Consider the following 18,232-nt stretch of genomic DNA (forward strand, 5'->3'; position numbering starts at 1 on the left):
GAATCACAGAAATAGAAGTATTTAGGATCAATTTTCAATAATCATATTTGTCCGACTTGATTAATTTTAGAAAGTCCAATTTCAAGTGTTAGATCACTTATCGATTCGAAAAATAAAAAAAATAAGAGTGAAAATACTCATTATTGGACGCAACTTGACATGATGAGTTAAATAGATAAGAATTTCTATGTTTAACAGTTGAATTTTGATTAGCGTACAGTAGTGTGACGTGGGAGGAATGGATGCAAGTTCATCCTTTTGACAGGTAGATCGATGACCCTTCCCTTTCTTGATTAAGAACGGACGAGATGAAGAAGAAACAGAGCCAATCTGTTTGATGGGATGGTTTCTTTGATCTTTGAAGAAACAGAGCAGCTCTGTTTGATTAATGGTTTCTTTGATCTTTCTTCGAGAACAGTCGCGCAGTGAAAAGTCTGCTTTAGGAGAATGAATAATCATGGTACCTGTTTGCACGTTCCAGCTCTCGACACATTTCTCTATGATAATTAGTGATAAGGAAATTACTGAAAAGAAATCAAATCAAACAAGATTGGAAACAAAGATTACAACAACAAATCTGTCAGAATCAAATCATAGCAAAGATATATCAGAATCAAATCATAGCAAAGAAAGTAACCAGCTGCTGCAAGAGAAAGAATCAGAATCAAATCATAGCAAAGAAAGTAACCAGCTGCTACAAGAGAAAGAATTTGGATAAATTGATTCACTTTCCATTGTGTCTCTAATTTCTTTTTTTCTTGCACAAAGTCGTGCATATATATATATATGTTGTATCAAAAAGCATGAATACAAGTTTTATCTAGATTTTTCATGGTATCAGAGCCATCCACCTGCAAATCGTAATATTCATTATCCCCTTTCTTTTTTTCTCTCTTGATCAATGGAGGAACCAAATCTCAGCATCCAATCCTTTCATCAAGGTGCTAGCCTTATTTCTGTTAAGCTAAGCACCACAAATTACCTGATGTGGAGATCTCAGATTCTTTCTCTTGCTCGTAGTTTGGGTGTACTCCACCATCTAGAGAAAGATGGGTGGAAACCTCCTGCAGAAATAGAGAAAGACAGCAAAAAAATCTCCAATACAACTTATGCAAGTTGGAGTATCAATGATGGGTTGATCACTTCTTGGCTTCTTAGCACTATGAGAGAAGATATGCAAGGATCTATTGAAGAGATTGGATCCGCCTGCTCTCTCTGGACTTCTCTTGAAGAACAACTACTTCCTACAACAATTGAAAAGGAAGGACTGCTGAAGAACATGTTGATGACCATCAAGAAAGGATCACGATCTATAGATGAATATTTGAAGGATTTCAAATCAATTTGTGACAATCTTGCAGCAATTAAAAAGCCGGTTCCAGATCTTGATAAAGTTTTCCAATTTGCACATGGGCTAGGACCAAAATATGAAACTTTTCGCCTTGCTATGGTGACAAAACCACCATATCCCACCTTCAACCAATTTGTGCTTGCTTTGCAAGGGCATGAGCAAATTCTCCAAATTCAAAGAGATGAGGAACGAGTATACGTAGAGCATGCGCAAGCCTTCTTTGGTCAACGAGGCTGCGGTCGAAATAATCGAGGAGGAAGGGGATCATTCAATTCTAAAGGACGAGGTTTTACTCCAGCTGGTCACTACAACACCAAAAATCGAGCAGTCAACAACTCTTCAATGATGATTGATCGACAACCACATCATCCAAAAAGAAGTTATGGTGCCGAGCAACAACAACCATCATCGAACAAAAATACTGGTAAAATCACTTGTCAAATCTGTGGAAAAGATAATCATAGTGCTGTTGACTGTTGGCATAGGTTTGATTACTCATATCAGTCTGAGGATTTACCTCAAGCACTAGCAGCTCTCACACTTCGTGATGGTGATCCATCTTTCTATGCTGACTCAGGAGCATCTTCACACATGACAAATGATGCAGGTAACTTAAACTATGCTAAACCTTACAAAGGTAGAGATGTTATTTTTGTTGGTAATGGGGAATGTTTGCCTATTTCACATACCGGAGAAACTGTTGTTTCTACAAAAGAAGGAAAACTAAATCTAAAAGATATCCTAGTGGTCCCTGGTTTGAAAAAGAATTTATTATCGGTTGGGAAACTTACTTCTGATAATGAATGTATCTTTGAATTCTCATCATCTGGTTTTGTTGTTAAGGACAAAGCTCAGAGAATAATAGCCAGGGGGCATAAACAAGGACAACTTTATGCTTTAGAAGACAACTCTCAAGAGACTTTTGCAGCAATAAGGAAAAGTGGCATCTCTTCAACATTGTGGCATCAACGACTTGGTCATCCTAACTCTAAGGCCTTATCATTATTACACAAGGAAAATATTATTGACGTTGCAAAGTGGGAAACTAAACCCTCTGTATGCGTCAGTTGTCAAATGGGGAAGAGCTGTAAGTTACCATTCAATAATTCAAATAAAATTTCAGCATTACCTCTTGAAAAAATTCACTGTGATCTTTGGGGACCAGCCCCAGTTATCTCAAATCAAGATTTTCGATTCTATGTGATATTTGTTGATGATTGTTCAAGATTCTCATGGCTTTATCCATTAAAGAGGAAATCAGATTTCTTTTCCTGTTTTAAGAAATTTCAAAAGCTTGTGGAAAATCAATTTAATCTCAAGATTAAAACTTTTCAATGTGATGGAGGAGGAGAGTTTAGCTCAAATGCTTTTCTTGAGCATGTTCAGAATTGTGGCATTCAAATGCAAATTTCATGTCCTGGAACTCCAGAGCAAAATGGAGTCGCAGAACGTAAACATCGACACATTGTCGAGATCGGTTTAACAATGTTATTTCATGCAAATCTTCCTTTGTCATTATGGGTTGAAGTTTTTCTTACTGCAGTCTATCTAATAAATCGACTCCCATCTACAGTGTTAGAAAATGATACTCCATATCACAAGTTGTATAAAAGGCATCCAGATTACAGCGGTTTGCGGGTTTTGGGATGTCGATGTTTTCCTTCGCTTCGTCATCATAATCAATCAAAGTTTGAGAAAAGAACTTATCCATGTGTTTTCATTGGTTATAGCCCACTTCACAAAGGATATCGATGCTTGGAGCCAAAGACAAAGAGGATCTATATTTCTCGTCATGTTGTTTTCGACGAGAATGAATTCCCATTCAAATTCACACAAGAAACTTCTACTGCTTTATTGCCATTAGTTGTGACGAAATTTCCTATATATGACGAATGTTTATCATCATCAAAAACAGGTCAGGTTGATGACTCCAACTCTACTTTTTTAGATTGTTGTTCAGATTCTGCTTCTACCCCTCTAGTTTCAACTAACCATGAACAACAAGTCATTTTTGAGCTGCCACATGAAACTCCAAATACAAATGCTCTTCCTTCAGACCATGTAACCGATGACAATAGTGTCCAAATAGATGAAGCATCCTCTATCAACTCATCAGACACGGAGATTTCTTCTCCCAATGCTCCTCTTCCACCAAGAACAAGAAGACTTCCTTCTTATTTGAAAGACTATGAAGTTTGTGATCTTCCTTCAGCACATGCTCTTGTTGCTACTAACAAAAATACTATTTTTGAACCAAAAACATTGAGAAGTGCTCTAAAAGACTCTAGGTGGACTACTGCTATGCAAGAAGAACTTGTAGCTCTCCGTGATAACAAGACATGGGAGCTTGTCCCTCGCCCACCTCATACCAATGTAGTAAGTTCAAAATGGGTCTATCGAGTGAAATATAATGAAGATGGGTCAGTTGAAAGATTCAAAGCACGATTAGTTGCTCGTGGTTTCACACAGGTCTTGGGAGTTGATTATGATGAAACTTTCAGCCCGGTTGTTAAACCAACAACTATAAGACTGGTTATTTCTCTCTCTATCTCTCTCGGTTGGTCTATGAAGCAACTGGATGTTAAAAATGCATTTTTACATGGGAAGCTCAAAGAAACTGTTTACATGGAGCAACCTCCGGGTTTTATTGATGAAAATTTTCCCAATCATGTTTGCCTTCTCAAAAAATCGCTCTACGGGCTAGCTCCACGAGGCTGACTCAGTTTTGCTCCACCTTGGTTTCTACTGTAGTAAGGCTGACTCATCTCTCTTTATCTATTGTTGTGATAACATTGTCACTTTACTTCTAATCTACGTTGATGATGTTCTTTTAACTGGAAATGACGCACCTTTCATTGCAAATTTAATCACCATATTGAGCCAAGAATTTGCTATTAAAGATCTTGGTCCTTTGAAATATTTTCTCGGAGTTGAAATTAAATACTTTTCTGGAGGAGTTTTTCTTTCACAAGCTAAATATACACGCGACTTGCTTTATCGCACTGGTATGCTTGATTGCTCAAGTAATGCAACACCCATGAGCCTTAAAGAGAAGCCACATTCCTCTGACAATGATATTGTTGACTCCACTAATTTTCGAAGTATTGTTGGTGCATTACAATATCTTACATTCACTCGACCAGACATTGTTCATGCTGTTAATAAAGTATGTCAACACTTTGCTGCTCCTACCATGCTTCATTTTAAGGCAGTAAAACGTATCTTGCGATACCTTAAAAGCACACAAGATTTTGGAATTCGTTTCTTAGCTAGAAGTCCACTTTCACTATATGCATTTTGTGATGCCGACTGGGCTGGTTGCCCTTCCACTCGTCGAAGCACATCAGGATTTTGTGTGTTTCTTGGAGCTAATTGTATCTCATGGAGTTCCAAAAAGCAACCGACTGTTTCTCGTTCTAGTTCGGAGGCGGAATATCGTTGCATGGCATCTACTACAACTGAATTAACTTGGATAACTTTCTTGCTTCGAGATATTGGCATTTCTCTACTAAGGCCTCCCCAGCTATTTTGTGATAATGTTAGTGCTTTATACATGTCCGTCAATCCGATGTTTCATGCTCGAACCAAACATATTGAGATTGACTACCATTTTGTACGAGAGAAAGTAGCTATGGGGACCTTAGTAACCTGCTATATTCCTTCATCCTTACAACCTGCTGATATATTCACAAAGCCTTTATCTAAGGCTTCTTTCAATCATCTTCGTAGCAAGTTGGGAGTACATTGTCATTCCCACTCCAACTTGAAGGGGCATGATAAGGAAATTACTGAAAAGAAATCAAATCAAACAAGATTGGAAACAAAGATTACAACAACAAATCTGTCAGAATCAAATCATAGCAAAGATATATCAGAATCAAATCATAGCAAAGAAAGTAACCAGCTGCTGCAAGAGAAAGAATCAGAATCAAATCATAGCAAAGAAAGTAACCAGCTGCTACAAGAGAAAGAATTTGGATAAATTGATTCACTTTCCATTGTGTCTCTAATTTCTTTTTTCTTGCACAAAGTCGTGCATATATATATATGTTGTATCAAAAAGCATGAATACAAGTTTTATCTAGATTTTTCAATTAGCATTCTTTTAAACTGAGTTCCATTTTAAATTTTTAAGGAGATACCAAGCCTTAGCTTCTACTTTCACTTAGGACATCGTTAATAAATAAATTTGCTTCCACTAATATCGAAATAAATTGACATAATTTACCAAAATTCATTACTGTGTGTTTTTAGTGTTTGAACTTAGTCGAGTTGATGGTGTTTTAAGTTTATTTGTTCATCTGTTGAGTTTGTCGAGGAACAAGTTCATATTTTTAAGGAAGTTGGTAACATATATATATATCACTGAAAGGAGCAAATTAAATCTTGTGAAAAATGAATTGATAAATTACCATAATTAACATTGTCGATCAGCAATCAAATCTACAGCAGCGATCTCCACAGAGTTGAGATAGATTTCGGCAGCGACCTGCAACTGGCGTAGCAGCTGCGAGCTGCATGTTCAACGTTGTTATTTGTGGAATCAGGTGGATGAAGATAAGACTTTGGCAAATTGTCGAAACAACTGTCGTTTGAATGATCGCTTTGAATTGATATATGCAAAGAGAATGGATGGTGTCTCTATATTTAGTATTTATTTTTTCTATGTCATTCTTTTTTTATTCCATTTTTAATTAATATCATAAGTTCTCATTATTATCTTATTTTATTCGATCTCTTAATCAGATTTCTTGAATGGGTAAATGACATACAATCTACTCATCTAAAATGTATCATATAAGAAAAGGAGAATGATATATATTCCACTTAATACAAACACATCAGATATAAATGAAAAATATCAAAGTGAGTGATCAGCAACCCACTTGAAAAAGATACATCGTATAACTAAGTGAACAACCTGCAATTCACCCATAACGAAATTGCATCGTAAGTATGTATTTTTACATACATAGCTTGGGTGAATGATCCGTAATTTATTCAAAAGAGATGTATCGTATATGCAAGGAGTGAATGATTCACAATTCACCTAATAATACATTATGTAAATGTATATATACAAATACATACATATAGTGAACGACCCACAATCTACCCGAAAAATACCTCACATAACAAAAGTAGAATGGACGACCTGCAATCCATTCCATGAGATGTCTTATATAAGAATAGAGTGAACAACCTACAATCCATCCTGTGAGGAATATTTTATCTCAATTATATTTGTTCGAAGTTTAGACACACACTGAAAGACTCGAAAGCTCTTTCGAATCGCGAAACAAAGAGGAGTTCTATATTTATAGAGTTATTTTCCTTATTACTCTGATATAATTAATCTCAGATCTTTTATAACAAATAGAACTGAGTTCTATGACACGAAGGGTATATTCACTTCTTAATTAACTTGGTTGAGAAGTCATATACTTCCTGTCATATAGCTATATATTATATATATTATTTGTTTCAATTATACAAACTGCAAGAACATAATTTATTAATTATATTCATCATCTCTTATTTTCTCATCATAATTCGAACTATCTCTTTTTTTACATTATTAATTATTAGAAAAAAATAATCATAGATACCATAAGAAAGACAAACAATATGCATGATCAATAAAAATCAATCATACAGATAACAAAAAAATATATCATCTGTTAAGATTTGCTAATAAAATGAATTTTTTTGTTTATTTATTATCATAAAGAAGTATTCTTACAGTAACTTATACAATAACTTGTATATGAATTTACTTTTTTTTAATTAATAAGAACAAACAAAAATAAATGAATTTTACTTCCCGTATATAGAAATTCAAATAAAATTGATAGTTATTTATACACTATATATCCTTGATTTATATCATATAATATGAGCGAAACTAGCAATCGAACAGAGTTAAGAAATTCTTGGATGTGGTTAAATTTTAAATCAATAAAAGATCAAGCAAAAAGGATCCAACGATTTAATCATACATGAAAGGAAATTGAAAGAGATCAAGCAAGAATCTTCACCTCAATTAAATATTCACTCGTGCTTGATGCTGTGAAATATTGGTAGTGCTGCGACGACATACGATGACGATGACAACGACGGCAGGGAGCAAACACTATGGTGGCGGTGGCGTGAGGAGTTTGAGGTGAGATCGGTTTAGGGTTAGAGAGGTTTTAAAGGGAAAAAATAAGAGAGAAAAAGCCACGAGGAAAGAAACGGTCACCCTTTATTTGTATTTTTTCATAAAGGTCCAATAAATTTTAAAATTTATAACTAAGTCCTTTTAAATTATTTCAAGATATAACAAATTTGATCTAATTTGTTTGGCTAGTCCTATCGATTTAGCTAATTTGATTTGCTCAACATGTCTAATTTGAACAAATGTAACAATTCACGTTAACAAATACAAGGACTAACAATTACATGTTGATGGTTATTAGACAAGAACCATTAGTCGTTCATTGTTACTTGTGCATTATTGAATTCATTGTTGGCTAATGAATGATTAATCTGGTGCTAAATCCCAGGTGTCTAAATGACTAAATTATTAAGGGTCATAGATAGTTATTTAATTGTTCTTTTAATGGCTCAGAGTTCTCGCTGCAAATACTACCAAAATTTGACGTCGCAATTTCCTGCGAGTGCTTTGTAGCGTCGTGATAATGGAACAACTGATCGATGCTGACACATTGGGTTGTCTTCTTCAACAGAGAACAGAGAAAATGCATCATTCCGTGGAAAAGAGCTACTCTCTCCATGAGAGTGATAGAGTAAGCCAGGCACTGCGAAAAGAGCTCTAAAGCTAAGAGCATGAGCATGTTTTAGACAAACAAGCTAAGGAGATGTGCAGAAGCCATCAACCTACTTATAGTCAAGCGTATTTCAAAATATTTATGATATAAGCTAGATGAAGAGTAATCAACCTTAAGCAAGTCCTCCTCTCTTGAAATTATTTGACTAAGCAAGATTTTATTAATTTCTTTGTCTCATATAATACACTCCAATTACTTTTACAAAGGCGAGATTTAATGCGTGGTGAATAAAGGAAGGCACACATGCAAATACGTACATATATAGCTAGGACGAAGGCACACATACAAATACGTACATATATAGCTAGGACGAAGGCACACATACAAATACGTACATATATAGAGCTAGGAAGGCACACATGCAAGGCTGCCTAGCTTCTTCAGCTACTAGTGCAATCTCATCACTACACTTATTGTAATCTTCATTAACAGTAGTCAATAGAAGAGCTGGATGAGAGAACGCAAGCCCAAGATTGGTGTGATGCTGTAGCCTGAGAAACCAGCAGCTAAAAATATACTCTTCCATTCGGCTTCGCTCCTCTCCTTCCCTGGCACAGGCGCCATTATGAACACATCAAACAGAAGCTGCGTCTCTATCGTTTCATCATGAATACTTCCATCCTCCTCATTCTCCAATTTCATCACCATTTCGATAATTATCACCTTCCCTCCTTCCTCCTTTGGCGGAATCGCCTTCTTGCAATTTCGCAATATCCTCACGCAGTCTTCGTCGTTCCAGTCATGCAATATCCACTGCATTCACAGATGATGATTGATTATTAAGAAGCAAATTAAATGGAAGAAGAAGAGGATTATGATATTGCATGCCTTGAGAATCACTGCGTCTGCAGGTGGGACAAACTCGAACATGTCGCCGGCGATGGCGGCCACCGTTGGGTTTCCCTGCAGCGAACTCACCACGTGCGGGAGATCGAACACAGAGCACTTGGTCTGCGGGTAGGCGTCGGCGATGGCGGTGGCCAGCGCGCCAGTCCCTCCTCCGACGTCCACCAGCGAGCGCAGGCCCCGGAAGACATCGTCGCCGCACTGTTCGAGGATCAATTTCGCCATGAAGCTGGCATCGACGGCCATGGCCCGGTTGAAATTAACGTTGTACTCGGGGTTGTTTCCAGCAAACTCGAAGAATGGCTTCCCATGGAAGAGGTCGAAGGCTGTGGGGGGTTCGTCGGCGGTGGTGAACCACCTGCTCAAGCAGTGATGGGAGTCGACAAAGACGGGGTCGATCATTCCGAGCACGTACGGGGACATGTTCTCTGCTTTGCTGGTCACGAGAAAGGAGGCAGAGATGGGGGTGAGGGCGTAGGTCTCTTCTTCCTCGTCGCCGGCGGTCGACCTCGCGAAGAGGCCGCAATGGACGAGCAGGCGCATGAGGCGGCGGAACGAGTCGGTTCTTGAAGGGAGAATGGAGAGCTTGGTAAGTAGAACGGAGAGAGGAAGAGGCTGACCATGGCGGTAGATTTCGTCGGCGATGCCGAGCTCGGCGGCGCACTTGAGGGACGTGGAATTGACGTAGCTGAAGATGATGTTCCAGAGATGGCCGTGGCCTCGCATTAGCTCAGCCTTGGCCACTTCATGATCACCTCGAATAGCATTCTCATTCATGGATTCCATTTCTCAACTATGGATCTTTGTAATCATTCTTCGTGATCTATAAATAATACTCATGAGAACTATTCAATAAAATTGAATCAAATCAAATTAATATTAAGTCACATTAATTATTACATTAAACATGTGCTTCTCGTGCCTATTTACTGATTTAATTTACTCCTTGTGCCGACCTTTTCTTTTATCTCTCCTCTCATGCATCGGTAAGAAGCCTCGCCGTCGTTTTCCCTAAGTTCTTCTCTTTTCCTTTTTTTTTTCTTTTGCCTTTATTTTCAACGTATATCAAATTTATGTCAAAGTTAGATATATAGATACTCAATATCCTACATTTGATATAAATTTTATTGACAATCAATCATTTCACAAGCATATCCCAAAGTATTCTTGCCTATATCTATTCTTAATAAACTATCAGAGTTTTCATCTATTAAATATTATATTGACAATAGAGTAATTCATCATTTAACATTAGACTATAATATCCTTACAAAAGTAATATCATACTATGGTTCAGAGATATAGTGCAAGTAGGCGTTGACTCAGTTTTACAAATTGCTAATCTTCAAAAAAATATACATTCATTTATCCAAATGTACTTTTCACATATACAATATCTTTTATGCTCATTTATTGCTAAAAATTTACTTTCCACATGTTAATTTTATCTTAATAATAATGTCTTTTTTGAATTTCAACATAATCATTATCTCATAAAAAGATAAAGAAATAAATACTACCGTGATTTATGAGGAAATAAAAAAAAAGCTTTTATTATCTTCAAAGTTTTTCAATCAAAGCTTTTATTGAAGAATACACAAATAAACTAATTTGACATGCTCGACTTGGTCATCCTCTTTTTGCATTTTTCATCAATCATCAATAAGTATGGTTTACCTATTTCCTTTATCTCCTCTCTATCTCATTCATGTTGGGTCTGAATGGAATTTAAAAGTCATAAGCTATCTTTATCTTCATCTAATCGTGTTTCTAATTTTTCACTTGAAATAATTAATTCAGATGTTTAAGGCCTTGAACCTATCTTGTGTACCCAAGATTTCTTATATTATATTATCTTCATTGATCATTTTAGTAAATATACTTGATTCTATCTTATAAGAAGAAAATTTAATTTATTAGATATATTTTGTCATTTTTATAAATAAGTTGAATGATATTTTAATCGTAAAATACTCTCTCTTCATCCTAATTGAAAAGGTGAATATCAAGCTCTTCATCATCATCTTATCTCTTGTGGAATTGTACATCTAGTCTTTTACCCTCACACTCTAGAGCAAAATGATTATGTTGAAAGAGAATATAGACGTATAGTTGAAACTATCTTAGCTCTTCTCCATCATGCATCAGTGTTGTGTAAATTTTGGGATAAAGCAGTTTGTGTTGTAGTATATTTCATAAATTGATTCCTACCTCATTGTTCAATCATGTGTCCTTGAGAAAAATTTTATAATCAAACTCTTGACTACACTTTTTCTTTGAATTTTTTATTAACGTATGTTATCCGTGGTTACTATCCTACTCTAATTACAAACTCGACTCTCGTTCACTACAATTTATTTTCCTTGGTTATAGTAATTTGCACCATAGGTATTGTTGCTTGCATATACTAATAAGATGGATATATATTTTACGGTATGTTACTTTTGATGAGTCTTTATTTTTTTTCAGTAGATATTTCAATCTCTCTTCCAAATACAAGTGACACCTTCTTCATGCCACCTAACATAGTACCAAACCTTAGCCAAAAATGATGATAATAATTAGAAGTGATGACATCCTAGATCGAGTTCTCTGATAACTCTCATATACTATCGAAATCACTCTAAGTGGCTACTCCAACAAGAGTAGGACACACTAATAATATTAAAAGGAGTAATATTCTGGAACCCATTTCGTGTCCAATCTCAAAAGCCTCACAGTTGTCCCTAGGGTGTGGCACAGACGGTGAGCCCATAGCATTGCTGGCGTAATGGTCAGGAGTCAATAATTTCAGGAGGTGATGACCTGGGTCGATCCCGCCATGCGCCTAACGTATGTGTACTTACATGAACCTCTCCCTCCATATCCATGGGGTTGGCTCTAGGGGGCTCGTTGATGTAGCAGATATACCTTTTTCAAAAGCCTCACAGTTGAAGTTAATATGCTTTCTAGCTGATCTGGATCCTCAAATAATACAAGGTCATCATCAAAATTACCATGTAAGTCTACTTCCTCATCGCCATCAATAAGTGACTTGGATGATGGACTGATGGTGCTTCCTGTCTCGCATGCTTCCCTTAAGTGACATTTATGCACGATGCCTACCAATAGCAACCTAATATTCTCTTCCACGAACTTTAGTGATTTCTTCAAATTTATTGAACCAACTTATTTTTCACAAGCAAACAAAGATCCAAATTGACATAGGATAATGACTACAGAATCTGATGTAGTTCTACGCAATGGAATATGGAGTTTAGTTTCACACACTCCCTCTATGGTTGTTGTGGTCTCTAAATGAATATTGGGTCTTAAGTATCGATCGAGTTAATGGTTCTCTAGAATAATATAGAGCCCGACTTGTAGCTAATTAATTTAATCAACAATCATGTATTGACTCAATGACACCTTTAGCCAGTTATCAAAATAGAATCTGTAGATGCTCCACCTTGCAGCAACACAGTCTCAAACTGAATCCAATCAAGTATGTGTTTGGTGTGAAGAGTGGTGTTTCCTCTGATACATCGTCACTGAACGAGTTATAGAGGCTAACCCAGAGAAGATCCAGACTTTGCAGAACATGACATCTCCACGAAGTCTCAAAAAAGTACAGAGCCCGGTTGGGCACATTACTGCTCTGCCACGCTTCATCTCGCATTCTGCCGAGAGAAGTCTCCCCTTATTTAAAATACTACACAAAGTCACTCGTTTCTCCTGGGGTGAACAGTGCGAGAAAGCCTTCATTGACCTCAAAGCATACTTTATGACTCTACCAATCTTGTCCAAGTCTGTCGGGCAAGAACCCCTGTGGGTTTATTTGACAACGTCCGAGGGGGCTTTCGGCTCCATGTTGGTCTGACAAGACAATAATATCTAGTACCTCATCTATTTCTCAAGTCACCTACTTAAGAAAGTGGAGACGCGCTACACTACTTTGAAGAAGCTGGCCAGTTCTAATTGGCATATACGACAACTAGACATTTCTAATGTATTTATTCATGATCATTTTGAGGAAATTATATTTATGGAGCAACCACTTGAGTTTATCCATCCACAATTTTCAACTTATGTTTGTCATCTCAAGAAATCCATATATGATTTTCAACAAACTTCTCATGCATGATTTCATCGATTATCTAATTAGTTATAAGCTTAAGGATTTTCTAGATCAAAGACAGACTCTTCTTTATTCTACATATATAATGATGGATCTATGATATTTTTTTATTTTATGTGGATGATATTTTAATAATCTACAATGATCAAAAGGGCATTACAACTCTATTAAGTCTTCTCAATTAAGAATTTCTTATTCGAGATTTAGGTAATGTTCATTTTTTCTTGGTATTGAACATATTTCACATGATGATGATTGTCTCCTTTCTTAGAGTAAATACATTACCAGCTTCTTTCAAGAGCTAAAATGGATGGAACATGTCTGATCTCTAGACCAATTGTTATTACTAATTTTTCTGCGCCTTTTCCCGTTATGTCTAATCTACAAATTTATCGAAGCATTATATTGGTGGAGCCTTATAATATGTCATTATCACACGACCTGATATTACCTTTGTAGTAAAACGTGCTTATCAATTTATGTGTATGTTTTCACTGAATAAAATTGGAATAATGTAAAAAGAATACTTTAATATCTCAAAGGTATTATTCTACATAATCTTAATTCTTTTATATCATCAATCTTCTCGAGACTTACATTGCATGTCTATAGCGATGTGAATTGGGCAATCTCTCATGAGGATACATAACTATACTAGTGGATATGCCATAATTTTTGAACGAAATCTTATCTCATATAATTTGAAAAAGTAATCTACAATATCTCGTTCAAGTACTGAAGTTGAGTATAAAGTTATAACTAATACAAGGTCGTCTAAAATTATTTTTTACTTTAATCACTTCTTTTTGAACTTCATCTTGCATCAAATATTGTATCAAAAATTTAGTGTGACGATAGTGGACCAACATATCTTATAACAAATCTAATTTTCATATTCATATAAAAATATATATAAATTATATATTTTTTTATTTTATTCGAGAAGATATATTATCTATCTCTTATATTTTTATAAAAGATCAAATTATTAATATCTTTACTAAATCATTATTCAAACAATATTTCAACATACTAGTAAGTAAATTCAATATCAAAAACCTCCCATTGAGTTTATGGTGGAAGAGAAATTATTCAATAAGACCAGATCAAATCAAATTAGTATTAGGACTCATTAATTTTTAAATTAGATCTGTCCTTTATTAATCTATTAATTGATGATTTCATTGTTAATTTGTTAATTGACCGATCATCTAATTAATGTCTTTATAAATTATATATATACCGATAAATTAATTGTTAATCAAGAATCTTTTCTAGTCGTTTTCGTTATCTTTCTGTCGGTTATATATCTTTATTCACACTCATGACTTCAGAAAACGATTATATTAATTGGCAAATGGTTATATCAACACAAACGTGCACGCACCAACTACAACGACGCAACGAAATCAGAAAACAAAAAACACCTTACAATTCATATATCCATCCTCATCCAGATCAGATGCAATGTTCCAGGTGCTCAAACGAGGAGCTAGAATGAGATGAACACCATCCTGCAGCTCAGGCTTTTTTGTTCTTTCTGTTCGTGTTTTAATTTGGTCGTTGCATTTAACCGGGACATAATAATTATTAAAATAAATTTTTTTCTTTATTCAATACGACCGATTTGCATGTGATCGATCTTTTTCTTCTGTCTTTTCGTTTTTCTCGATCGGTGGGCAGAAGCCAACAGCCTGCACTGCTGCTGGATCCACGTAAACTTAGGATAAGTTTCCATCGCGTCACCATCTCAGATTGTGAAGATTAAAATATTTATAAAAATTATATATATATGAAATAGTATGTTATTACTGTGGAACATGTTAGCATCTATTGGGACATTTGTATAATTAATGAATATATATGGTCATCAAAATTATTAAGTCAAAATTTGTGGTCTAAATTTTATTTGGAATTTGACTTAAGGACATAATTGTTATGAATAATAATTGTGGATACCATTTTTGCAATTCTAATTTGATGAGGGGCCAAATTAGAAATATGCCAATCTTTATAAGGGGTTATGGTCCCCAAAAGGCAGAGTGACAAATTTATTTTTCTGAATCCCCATCGTCAGAAAAACTACGGAAACTTAGGAACTCTGCACCTTTTGGAAGATCATCCTCGGCTGCTAGCGATGGATTCCGAAAAACTACGGAAACTTAGGAACTCTGCACCTTTTGGAAGATCATCCTCGGCTGCTAGCGATGGATTCCGGTACGCTTCCGAATTTTGTTCTTGTTGTTTTTTAAGAATTGGATAGCAGATACATGCGTTGAGATTTCTCAACATTAGGAAAAATACCAACAATGGTATCAGAGCGAGGTTATCTCAGTTCTTAAGAAATTCTACTGTGTTGTTCTAATTTTTCATTCCCGAACACCTTGTTGTTCTGTTTTTCGCGATTTCTCTGCGAGTTTGGCCGACGACGAACATGGCAGCGCATCGGCACTGTCCGCGTCTCGTGACGCTCGTTTCTCAATTAGGGCAGAGAACGTGGGTTTTAAAATAAGTTAATTAATCCGTTGGAAATGGATCGTCGGAACGTCGCAGTGGTTTCGCCGAAAGGAATGATAATCTGCGTCGTTTGTTTGAAGGAGATGAACAGTCGCAACTTGGTGTCGGCTTGTGATGCTTCGATTGGTCGAAGCTAGCGGCGGCAGAAACCTTCGTTTGAAGGCGTAGCCGAAGGGATGGGGGCTGTGAAAAGTTGCGTCGGTCGATCTCGTCTCAAACTATTTTGGGAATTTTGGAATTAAGAATAATAATAATAACATAAATTAAATGTATAGATGTGGAGTTGTGGCGTCAGTTTCGATATGGGGGCATGTTCGTGGTTTGGTTTGAAACTGACAACCACATTTAGTTTTTTTTATTAAATTTTGAAAGTTAATAAAAAAAAAAAAAAAAAAAAAAGTTAAAACCACGTCCATGCAGAATAAAACCAAATCCAAACCACGTTGATTTCCCCCTATTCAATTAAACCACGTCGTCCATTCATTAATATATACCACGTCCATTCATTAATATATATATATATATATATATATATAAAGCACATGGTTAATTAAACCAGAACGTGGCATTTACTGTTTGTTTTAATGAACAGTTAATTAATGAAGAAAGAGTTAATTAAAGGATTCTGCAGTGAATTAGGTTTTGGCAACGTGGTATTTCTGTTTTTCACTGCAGAATCCATATAATTGAAGGATTCTGTTTTATAATCCATTTCTGTTTTGGCAACATGGATTAATTTTACAGTTAATATAACGTGGATTAATTTTACAGTTAATCTTGTTATTTAATTAGCAATTAATTCTTTATTCAAATTAAATAAGTTAAATTATGATGTTGCCAAAGTGACCTCTCTAATTTGGTTTATTTAATTTTGAATTTTGAATATTTGTAATTATGTATTTCCATGTGATCATTTGATCGGCCCAAAGGACGGTCAATGATTGACCGGAGTACATAAATTACCTGTGATAATAAACACGTAACAATTATAAGGATTTCACATGAGAATAACAAATCAATCCAAAGAGGGATTTGTTATTTGTCGTGCTTTATTGTTAGTGTTTGATTATTACAACAAGGATATTACTAGCAGTTAATTTTACTGTCCAAAGACTTGAAATTAATGGTGCATTAGATATCTTGGATGGGTTTGCTAATTATTTTGAACTAGATTGAAAAATTAAAGTAGTGTGCATGTTATTTACAGTTTATTTTCTGTTCTCTTTTCAGTTAATGTTGCAAATATCTCTGCCAACTTAAATTCAATACCGGTCCTTAATGGTTCCAACTTTAAGGACTGGAAGGAGAACATTCAGATAGTTCTCGGATGCATGGACATGGACCTTGCGATACGGACAGAGCAACCTCCTACTCCTACAGTAGCTAGCTCTCTTGAAGAGAAAGCTAAATTTGAGAAGTGGGAACGCTCTAACCGCATGAGTCTAATGATCATTAAGCGTGCAATTCCGGAGGTGTTCAGGGGTGCAGTGTCTAAGGACACCACCAATGTTAAAGATTACCTTGCAGAACTTGAAAAGCGCTTTGCCAAAAGCGATAAGGCTGAAACAAGCACTATTCTTAAGAGCTTGATTTTAATGAAGTATAAGGGCAATGGTAATATAAGGGAGTACATCATGGAGATGTCCAATCTTGCTTCAAAGCTTAAAGCATTAAAGCTTGATTTGCATGAGGAGTTACTTGTGCATCTCATTCTGATTTCTCTTCCAGTTCAATTCAACCACTTTAAGGTCAGTTTTAACTGTCAAAAGGAAACGTGGAATTTGAATGAACTGATCTCTCATTGTGTTCAAGAGGAAGAGAGATTGAAGCAAGAAAAGACTGAAAGTGCTCATCTAGCAATCACCTCTAAGGATAAGGGCAAGAAAAGAAAGAATGTAGATGCTGCAGGTCCAAATGCAAAGAAACAAAACAAAGGAGATTGTTTCTTTTGCAATAAGGTTGGACACATAAAGAAGGAATGTACCAAATATCGTGCATGGCGCGAGAAAAAGGGTATGTTTTTTAATTTGGTTTGTTCTGAAGTAAATTTAGCTTCAGTACCTAGAAATACTTGGTGGTTAGACTCCGGTGCTACTACTAACATCAGTATTTCAATGGAGGGTTGCCTGAACTACCGAAAGCCAAGTGATGCTGAAAGACGCATTTTTGTGGGCGATGGAAAATCGGTAGAAGTTGAAGCAATAGGGCACTTTAGATTGTTGCTTAGTACTGGTCACTATTTGGATTTAATAGATACTTTTGTGGTACCGTCTTTTAGACGGAATTTAATTTCTGTTTGTTATTTGGACAAATCTGGTTACTCTTGTTCATTTGGAAACAATCAGTTTCAGTTATCTATTGGTAATTCAATTGTTGGAACCGGTTCATTAATGCAATATGACAATCTATATTTACTTGATACAAATGCTTCATATAATGAAACCCTAAACATTGAATCAAGAGGTACTAAACGAAAACTAAATGATAATACTTCGGGTGCATTATGGCACAAACGTCTAGGTCACATCTCTAGAAATAGAGTTGAACGTCTTGTGTCAGATGGGATCTTGA

General features: G+C 35.7%; 2 protein-coding genes across 2 annotated transcripts; one reads left to right on the top strand and one right to left on the bottom strand.

Annotated features, from left to right (window-relative positions):
- Positions 1-8,330: 8,330 nt before the first annotated feature.
- Positions 8,331-9,852, bottom strand: LOC141824527 (trans-resveratrol di-O-methyltransferase-like). The gene is made up of 2 exons (XM_074711834.1): positions 9,010-9,852; positions 8,331-8,934 (listed from the first exon to the last, which is right to left on the bottom strand). The coding sequence occupies exons 1-2, from the start codon at positions 9,811-9,813 to the stop codon at positions 8,617-8,619; spliced, it is 1,122 nt and encodes a 373-aa protein (XP_074567935.1). The 5' UTR covers positions 9,814-9,852; the 3' UTR covers positions 8,331-8,616.
- Positions 9,853-16,992: 7,140 nt separating this feature from the next.
- On the top strand, positions 16,993-18,232 carry LOC141822954 (uncharacterized). Its single transcript, XM_074710247.1, has 2 exons — positions 16,993-17,361; positions 18,182-18,232. Exons 1-2 carry the CDS (start codon positions 16,993-16,995, stop codon positions 18,230-18,232), a joined length of 420 nt encoding a protein of 139 aa, XP_074566348.1.

The sequence above is a fragment of the Curcuma longa genome, chromosome 3 (genome assembly GCF_044706935.1).
Source record: "Curcuma longa cultivar G26 ecotype Majalengka, Jawa Barat chromosome 3, ITB_CL_G26_1.1, whole genome shotgun sequence".
Lineage (NCBI taxonomy): Eukaryota > Viridiplantae > Streptophyta > Magnoliopsida > Zingiberales > Zingiberaceae > Curcuma > Curcuma longa.